Below are 9,683 nucleotides of genomic sequence, written 5' to 3' on the forward strand. Positions count from 1 at the left end.
ACATGAAAGTGACACCTCTACGCTGAGGCCATTTTTAACAACCCGCGTGGAGAGATTCGCTGCCTAGTCAATAAGACAAACCTCCCACAGTCCTCTATTGCTAGGCTTCTCTTTTATCCACAATTGGAAGCGACTCGAGCCCGAACTCCTTTCCTTCCTCCCTAACTTTCGTGTTTCGGAGCTCTCCTCGTGATCGAAACGTTTCAATATATATATATATACAGCAATTCTAAAAATTTGAATAAGAGAATGTGAAAAAAAAATTCAGAAGAAATTCATTGGCGTTCAGAAAAATGCACAAGTTTAACCTGTATAAGAAAAAAACTGTCCTATTAATCGTTAAATGATTAATTATTTAAGCAATTTTTCAAATAACTTTTAAGTGATATTAAATTTGATAGTTTTATTATTCAAAATATATGAACCTAGGGAAAAAAAGGTTGGGACAAGTACATTGATGGTGTCGTGTTTGCTGATAATTCCATCCATAAAAAAAACTTAGAAACCGATGCCTCTTTCTTCTTATTTGATTCGAACAGCTAAATCAATTGAAAAAAAATTCATCTTATTTAAGTGCAGCATTAAAATTTATTATATCAATTCGAGGCCAAGTATTTTCTAATGAATTGAAATAAGTTACCACTTGAATTACGTGCAGCACTAAAATTTGTGATATCAATCGGTGGACAAGTCTTTTATTAGTAACTTCAAAGTTGAACATTATGGAATTGTTCTAAGAAGCTTTTAAATCCAAAAATATCATATGCAAGTTAATCATTTCTTGCTCTATGGTGGCAGAGACTTATAAGAAAATCGATTCTTTTCAGACTTTCAGGAGCTTCTGATATTATTCACAATATTCGACGTCGATTGGATCGTTACAAGTTATGTTTAAATATGAGTTAAAAGTACTTGTCCGGCCCAAATTTGAATAAAAAGTGATGGGCCGGACAAGTACGTTTAAGACGTATTTGAACATAACTTGTAACGATCCAATCGACGTCGAATGTTGTGAATAATACCAGGGGATCCTGAAAGTCGGAGGGGAATCGATTCTTTAAAGTGTGTACCTTGTTGAAGTAACGAATGACTTTCATGTGAATTTTTAATGATTTTATTTCCATTAATTTTTTAGTAATTTTGATAAAATGTTGTGAGCCCGACAAGGATTCTTAACGTTCATTTGTCGCCGGAGATTATATTTCGAATAACTGATAAATACTTGACCTCGAATTGATATAATACATTTTAGTACTGCACGTAACTTCCGTTATGACTTTTTTTTCATTAACTTTTTTCGTGTAAATAATTATCATGAATTTCATTAAAGTTTCCAATTTGTTGGATAAATATTCCAAATTATCAATAAAAACTTGGCCTCCAATTGATATCATATATTTTTATACTACATGTAACTTGGATAGTATATTTTTCAATGTCTTCAATATTTATGAATTTTTTTGAAATTTTTTTATTTTTCTTTACAGAATTTTTTCGATTGTTTTTTATTTTTGTTGAATTTCTTTGAACTTTTCAATTTTTCGTTTATTATTTCTATAGAATTTTTTTCCTGGTTCTAAATCTTTTTTCTATGTCATCCAGAAACAAGAGACCATCAATGTCCCAACCTTTTTTTCCCTAGGGGAAGTTTATGGTTTGATATCACGCCTTTTTTCTCAAAAGTTCCTCATTTATGTTATGACGGTTATAGGATTTTAGTATAAATTTCTATGAATTATTTGCTTAGTACATTTTTATAGATTCCATTCTCATACGAACATTTTTTATGGGATAATCTTTTTCATGAAATTATCAGCAAATAAGGGACCATCAATGTACTTTTCCCAATCTTATTTTCCCTAGGTATGATGCTCGGCTTATAAAGTTGGATTCCACCATAAAAGACCAATTTTTCGTAAAAATTGTAGTGAAAATATTTCGTCACAAGTCTGCCCTTGAACTTTGGCGATTTTTTCTCTTATACTCTAGTATGTTATGCCTATTAGGAACTCAACAGCATGGAGGAATCCGGGATGAGGCCCGAGAAATTAATTTCGGTTTATAATGTTGGTTTCCATGTAAAAGACCAATTTTTCTTCAAAATTGTACTGAAAATATTTAGGCACTGGTTTGGTCTTGGACTTTGGTGATTTTTCTCCTTGTCTTCTAATATGTTTTGTCTATTGGGAACCCAAGAGCATGAAGAAATGCGTGTTGTGGGCCGTAATATGATTTTCGGCCTATAACGTTGGTTTCCACGAAAAACAACAAATTTCTCGTCAACATTGTACAGAAAATATTCCGTCACAGGTCTGTCCATGGATTTGGGCGATTTATTTTCTTCTACTCTAATATGCTATGCTTATTGGGAACCCAAGAGAACGGTAGAAAGCGGGTTGAGGGCCGAGATATGATTTTCGGCCTATAAAGTTGGTTTCCACGAAAAACAACAAATTTCTCGTCAACATTGTACAGAAAATATTCCGTCACAGGTCTGTCCATGGAGTTGGGCTATTTTTTTTCTTCTACTCTAATTTGCTATGCTTATTGGGAACTCAAGAGAATGGTAGAAAGCGGGTTTGGGGCCGAGATATGATTTTCGGTTTATAACGTTGGTTTCCACGAAAAAGGACCTATTTTTCGTCAAAATTGTACTGGAAATATTTCGGCACTGGTTTGTTCTTCTACGTTGGTGATTTTCCCCCTTATCTTCTAATATGTTTTGTGTAATAGGAACCCAAGAGAGTGAAGAAATGCGTCTCGTGGGCTGTAATATGATTTTCGGCTTATAACGTTGGTTTCCGCGACAAAAGATCTATTTTTCGTCAAAATTGTACTGAAAATATTTCGTCACCTGTCTGTCCTTGGCCTTTGGCGATTTTTTCCAAGTCTTCATACCAAGAAAGAACTGATGTAAAGATTTCCTTAATGGAACAGATTTTATTTATCCCTTTTCTTTAAAATTCAAATCAAAGATAGATCAAATTCAACACACGAAAAATCCAACAGATTTGCCCACTTTAAATATCGCTTTTGCATTCTGAATCTAGAGATTTTATTTCATCCAAAACGTGCCCTCAATGAAATATATTTCCAAAGTTTGCAAGTGGCCGCTGAGGTCGAATTATCCACAGTTTGATAGTTGCTGGAAAAAAGTACCCGAAAACTTCTAACATTTATTATGCCAGAACTCAAAGCAGCAAAAAAAAACTAAGCCAACTTAGATTAACAAAACAACAGAATTCAAAGACGTTTAAGGTACCTGCATTGGTTTTGGAGGAAAACCATTTCAGGACAATTCAGAAATGAATTTAGAAATTCGAAAACTCACAATGGAGTAGAAAAAGGAAAATTGAAGTATCTAGAAAAGCGGAAGACTTTTGTGATGAATTTTCTAGATTACATGATATGGTTAGAGTAAATGATTTGAATGATTGGCACACATGCTGCAACACAGAAATATCAATGTTTGGAAGTATTCGCTGTATATCAGTCATACAAACTTCAATACTATTTGAAAAGGAACACTTAAAAACTTGCCGAACCAAGTTCCATTACATATTACCATAATCAAAGATAAGGGGTGATCCGTCGCATATATATTTATCCACAGAAATTTCAGAGTTCGCAGGTATCTGCTGCGGTTCAATGTATCTGCGCGATGAGCTTCGAAGACAGCAATTTCAAATCTATCCATAAATGAGCAACTGAAGACTTTTATAATCAATTTTTTACTTCATATGGATGTTACGGTTAGAGTCAAAATGTAAAATGAATGGCACAGTATTTAAATTTTATAGTTTGCAGATTTTTGCAGTATTTTAATGATCCGAATCTACAGCATTATAATGAAAAGTTGTCAAAAGTCATGATGTTACATTAAAATGACATAGCGCACATCGCATTCAGCAATTCTGTAAGTTTCTGGGGATGTTGGTAGGCATCGTATTTGATCGCATCCAAAACTGAGCAACAGTAGACTTATCGGAATGAATTTTTTTATAATAATTCCATATTTGTAGTTTGCAAAGTGGAAATACTCAACATACATGTCATTCTATAAGTTTTGTTATCAAAATTTGTGTTTGCATACCGCATTCCTAAGATACGACTTTTCATATCATTAGCAATAAAAGCATCCAAAGGTTTTCTGGAAAAGTTTCCAAATTTATCACTTGACAGACCTAATGGGAAAAGAATAACTACACACTATACCAAGACCAGATTTTTTTTTTGAAAATCTGATTTACAAAATGTGCAATTCAAGATCATGGTTAGAAACCTCTCGAATCATGTTACCACAATCATCATGAAGGAGTAGAAAATCATAGAACATATATTGGGGAACGAATTAATAATATGAATCGATCCGCTGCAAACTGATGGGGTGAAAACAAGGATCGGAGAGGGCAGAGCCAAACTGAATATCAAGCAAAATATGGGGATGTTTAAAAATAATGACGACACAAAAAATAAATTAGAAAACATTTATTCAATTAAAGTTTCTAATATCATTCTAACAGTTGCGTGTGTTTTTGTTCTATTTATTCGTATGTATAACCTATTTACACATGATATATAACAACGCCAGTGACGATATATTCGCACTGGACAATATTTCTCGTAATCTGGTTTAATTGAAGGATTATTTCAGTCAACACTTATTTCCAATCGAACGAAATAATGAAATCTTGAAAAGTTTCGTTGACAAATGCATCGCGCATTTTTTATATTCTTTTTTCACACACACATCACAGACTACATTTACGCGGCCGCTTTGATACCGGTTTAATATATCACAAATAACAAAATAAATAGTAATATGCACTTCTTGACTTCCGTTTCCGGTGACAGTGGGGAAACAGTGGAGAAAAGTAAGGTGCGGGAAATAAAGGGAAAGAGAGCAAAGAAACAGTATGGGGAGAGAAAGTGAGGGTGGAAAAGTGGGGAAGAGCGGTGGTAAGAGTGTGGAGGGAAAAAGAGCGTAAGTGGAAGGTGGGGGAAGAAGTGAAAAAACCGAAGATAAAAAGGGGACGAAAAGATAGAGGTTAGAGTGGCTTAGGGTGAAGTAGGTAGAGAGTGAGGTGTGAGAAGTTGGGAGTAAGCGAGCGAGGAAAAGTAGGTCAGTGGCGTGTGGAGAACAGCGAAAGTAGGAAAGAGGAGCAGGTGGGTAAGGTAGAAGCGGGATAGGTAAGGTAGGAAAGAAAGGATAAAGAAGCAAATAGAGAAGGAGAGTGGAGATAGTGGATATAAGGGAAATGAGTGAGCAGAGTAAGAGAGGAATGGGGGACGGGGTAATGAGAGTGAGGAGCATGGAGGGGGGGGGGGGGGGAGAGCGAGTAGTGTAGGGAATATAATGGAAGCGATTCTGGCAGGGGACAAGAAGAAGAGGGAAAGGGAGGAAGGTATGGAGAGAGGGGAAGACGGAGGGGACGTAGAGGCGTTTAAGAGAAGTAGAAAAGTGGTGAGGTCGCCGGAGAGAGAGGAGGGAGAGGCGGACGAGATAGTAAGAAGGGTAGGGGTGATGATGAAGGAGTTGTTGAAGAAGGAGTTAAGGCAAGAGTGTGGGAGAATAGAGAGTAAGGTGGACAGGTGGGCGGAAGAGGTGAGGAAGGAGCATGATGAGATGAGAAGGCAGTGGGGAGAGGAGAGGGAAATGTTCAAAAAGAAAATTGAGGAATTGGAGCGAAAAGTGGAGGTACTGGAGAAGGAAAGAGGGGAGAGGGGAGAGGGTGGGGATAGGATCGGGAGAAGAGTGTGGGAGGTAGAAAAAGAGTTGGAGAGGCGAGGGAGGGAGGAAAGGAGAAACAATATAGTGGTGAGAGGGGTGAAAGTGGTGGAAGGGGTGGAGTGGGAGAGGGAGATAGAGAAGTTACGGGAGAGATTAGGAGTGGTAGGAGGCAGGAAAGAGATGAGAAGAATAGGGAGGGTGGATGAGGGAGGGAGGGGGATGGTGTTAATAAGGCTGGAGGGAAGGGAGAAGAAGATGGAAATAATGAAAGCGAAAGTAAACCTGAGAGGGAATAGAGAAAGGATAGAGGATGATCTGACAAAAGAGGAAAGGAGAATAAAATGGCTGGTAGAGGGGCAGGCATATGAGGAGAGGAGAAAAGGAAAGAGGGTGAGGGTAGGATATATGAGGATGTGGGTGGATGGAAAGGTATTGGTGTGGAATGAGGGAGAGGGGAGGTGCACGGAAAGTGTGGGAAACGAATGAGGGAAAGGGACGGGGGGGAGGCCAGGGGAGCAGTCAAAAGAAGGAGGAACGTGGTGAGAGAAAGCAAAATAGAAGAGGTATATAAAGTGGGATTTTGGAATGTGGCGGGGATGATGAATAAGGACGAGGAGTTCTGGGAGGGTATAAAGCGATGGGATGTGGTGGTTATGTCGGAAACGTGGGCAACGGAGGAGGGGTGGGGGGCGATAAGGGAAGGATGGAAGAAGGGATTTAGATGGGTGATACAGGGAGCGAAGAGAGGGAAGGGAAGGGAAAGGGCGAAGGGCGGTATGGCGTTCGGGGTGAAGGAAGAGATCGAGGAAGAAGAAGGGGAGACAGAGCCGGCGGAGGAAGGATGGATGGAAAGAAGGGTGAAGTTGGGGACGGAGTGGTGGATGATAGTGGGGGTGTATGTAAACGGGGACATGGAGAGGAAAAAGGAGCTGATGAGCCGGTGGATGGAAAGAGCAGGGGGGGGAAGGTGGTGATTGGGGGAGATATGAACGTGAGAACTGGAAGGGAAGGCGGAGGTTGGGACGGATGGTGGGTAGGGGAGAGGAAAGCGGTGAGGAGTTCAAGGGACGAGATAGGGACGAAGGAAGGAAAAGATTGGTGCAAGTTCGTGAATGAGAGAGGATGGAGGATAGTGAATGGAAGTGTGGAGGGGGATAGAGAGGGGGAGTGGGCGTTTGTGGGGGGAAGGGGTAAGTCGGTAATTGATTACGTGGTAGTGGGGGAGAAAGTGTGGGAAAGAGTGAGGAAATTGGAAGTGGTGAGTAGGGTGGACTCCGACCACATGCCGGTGGTAGTGTGGCTCAAGGGGAGGGGGGGAAGAAGAGGGGCGAGTAAGAAGGGAGTGGGGAAGAGGAAGGAGGGAAGAGGAGTGTGGACAGAGAAGGGAGTGGAGAAGTTTCAAGAGGAATTTGGGAGATGGGAATGGGATACAGAGGGGGTAGAAGAAGGATGGGAGGTAATGAGGGGGAGAATACAGAGGGCGATGAGAAAGGCTGAGGAAGAGCGGGCGGAGGGGCAGAGGGGGGGATGGTGGGATGAGGAATGTAGAAGGGCAAAGGAAGAGGCGAGAAGGGAGCTGGAGAGGTGGAAGAGAGAGGGAAAAGAAGAGGAAAGGTACAGGCGAGAGAAGAGGAAGTTCAGGAGAATATGTGAAGAAAAGAAAATTGAGGAGAGGGAAAGGTGGGAAAGAGAGATAGAGGAGATAAGGACGGAGGGTCAGGTATGGGAGGTAGTCAATAGGGGGAGGAGGAGGAGAAAGGGGGTGAATAAAAAGATAAGAAGAGAAGAATGGGATAGGTACTTTAGAGAGGGGCTGGGAGGGGTAACAGAAAGAAGGGCGAGACTAGGGGAAAGGAGGAGGGAAGGAGAGGACGAAGAAGAAACGGTGATAACAACGGAAGAGGTGAAGAAGGCTATAAGGAAGTTAAAGGACAGAAAAGCGATGGGGGAGGATGGAATTCCGAACGAAGTATGGAAGTACGGAGGGGAGAGGGTGGTGAATAGCCTGAAGAGGATGTGCGAGAAGGTGTGAAAGGGGGAAGGGTGTCCGGAAGGTTGGAAGGAAGGGATAGTGGTGTCAGTAGTGAAGAAGGGCGAGGGGAAAAGGGTAGAGGAATATAGGGGGGTGAGTCTAACGCAAACGGCGTATAAGGTGTACGTAGGGATACTGGCGGAAAGATTGAGGATGGAGGTGGAGGGGAAGGGGATGATGCCAAGGAGTCAGGCGGGATTCAGGGAAGGTATGGGAACAATGGATAACGTATACGTACTGAACTATTTGATAAATAGGGAAATAACGGAAAGGAGGGGAAAGGTGGTGCTGTTGTTTGTAGACTTGAAGGCGGCCTTCGACTCGGTGGATAAGGCGAAGCTGGTGGAGAGTATAAGGAAGAAAGGGGTAAGGGAGGGGCTAATTGAGAGGTGCGAGGAGGTGATGAAGGAGACGTATGCGAGGGTGAAGGTGGGCGGGGAGAAAGGGGAGAAGTTTTGGACAGAGAAAAGGGTTAGGCAGGGGTGTCCGCTGAGCTCGCAGCTATTCACGCTGTTGCTGGCGGACATGGATGAAGAGCTGGAAAAAGGGCGGTAGGGAGGGGTGAAGCTGGGGGGTGGGGGGAAGGAATATTCGCTGGCGTATGCGGATGATGTGGTGTTGCTGGCGAAGGATGAGGACGAGATGAAGGGGATGATGAGGACGTTGGAGAGGTACATAGAGGGGCAAGGGCTGGAGGTGAATACGGGAAAGACGAAGGTGATGAGGTGTAGGGTGGGAGGGGGAAGAAAAAGAAAGGTGGTATGGCAATGGGGAGGAGTAAGGATAGAAGAGGTGAATAGGTATACGTACTTGGGTTATGTGGTGAGAGCGAATGGAAGTCAGGAGGAGCAGGTGGAGGAGAGGGTGATGAAGGCGGCGAAGATAATGGGGAAGGTATGGGGGATAGGGAAAAATAAGTTTGGTAGCGATTGGGGAAGGAGAGTGTGGCTGTTCGATAAGTTGGTGTGGCCAGTGGTGGGTTATGGAGTGGAGATTTGGGGTTTGAAGGGAAGGGAGATAGTAGAGAGGCTGCAGGAAAGATATTTAAGATGGGTGCTGGGGGTGTCGAGAGGGGTGGCGGGTAATATGGTGAGGGAGGAACTGCAAAGGGATAAGCTGGAGGTGCGAGCGGGGATGAGAGCATGGGGATACGAGAAGAGATTGGAGACGGGGAAGGGAGGAGAATTGGCGAGAAGATGTAGGGGTGAGATGAAGAGGAGGGCAGGAAGAAGGCAGGAAGCAGGAGGATGGGAGAGTGAACGGAAGGAGTTTTACTTAAGGATGGGATGGGATCTGGAGGAGGTGGAGAGGAGATGGGAGAGTGGGGATATGAAGGGGGAGAATATAGTGAGGGAGGAGAGAGTAAGGCAGGAGGAGGGGAGATGGGAGAGGATAATTAAGTCAAGGAGTAACAGGGATTACAAGTTTGTGAAGGAGAGAGGGATCCCGGGATATTCAAAAAAGAGGTGGAAGGAGGAGAGATGGGGGAGGGTAGCCAGGTTCAGGCTAGGGGACGAGATGAGAGGGGGCAGGTACTGGGAGCAGAGGGAAGGGAGGGAGTGTAGGATGTGCACGAGTAGCAGGGAGACATGGGAGCACGTGATGGAGGAATGTACGGGATGGGGGGCGGAGGAGGGTTGGTACAGTATGAGGGAAGAGGTGTTGGGAGGGGAGGGTCAAGGGGAGGAGTGGATGAAGAAGATTGAGGAGTGGAGAGGGTAGAAGGGAGGGAGTAAAAAGGTGCAGCGGAAATGGAGGTCGCGCGCGGCATGCAATGGTGTAAGAGGAGTGAGGAATGTGTGTGGGTGTGAATGATCTCTCTCTCTCTCTCGAATTGGCGTGTGTGTGTATAGGTTAAGGGCGAGAAGGTAAATAGGCTAAGGAGAAGAAGGGTGTAGAATAAGGAAATGTGTAAATTAT

The 9,683-nt window shown here is 42.8% G+C and overlaps 1 protein-coding gene across 1 annotated transcript; it reads left to right on the forward strand.

The window, feature by feature from the left end:
- The first annotated feature begins 6,452 nt into the window (after nt 1–6,452).
- Nucleotides 6,453–7,763, forward strand: LOC122405756 (uncharacterized). Its single transcript, XM_043410699.1, has one exon. It carries the CDS (start codon nt 6,453–6,455, stop codon nt 7,761–7,763), a length of 1,311 nt encoding a protein of 436 aa, XP_043266634.1.
- The last annotated feature ends 1,920 nt before the right edge of the window (nt 7,764–9,683 follow it).

This window comes from Venturia canescens, chromosome 2 (assembly GCF_019457755.1).
Source record: "Venturia canescens isolate UGA chromosome 2, ASM1945775v1, whole genome shotgun sequence".
In the NCBI taxonomy this organism is placed as follows: domain Eukaryota; kingdom Metazoa; phylum Arthropoda; class Insecta; order Hymenoptera; family Ichneumonidae; genus Venturia; species Venturia canescens.

Excerpts from the sequence above, each read along its gene's own strand:
- LOC122405756 (XM_043410699.1), top strand. The coding sequence starts at position 6,453 with ATGGGTGATACAGGGAGCGAAGAGAGGGAAGGGAAGGGAAAGGGCGAA.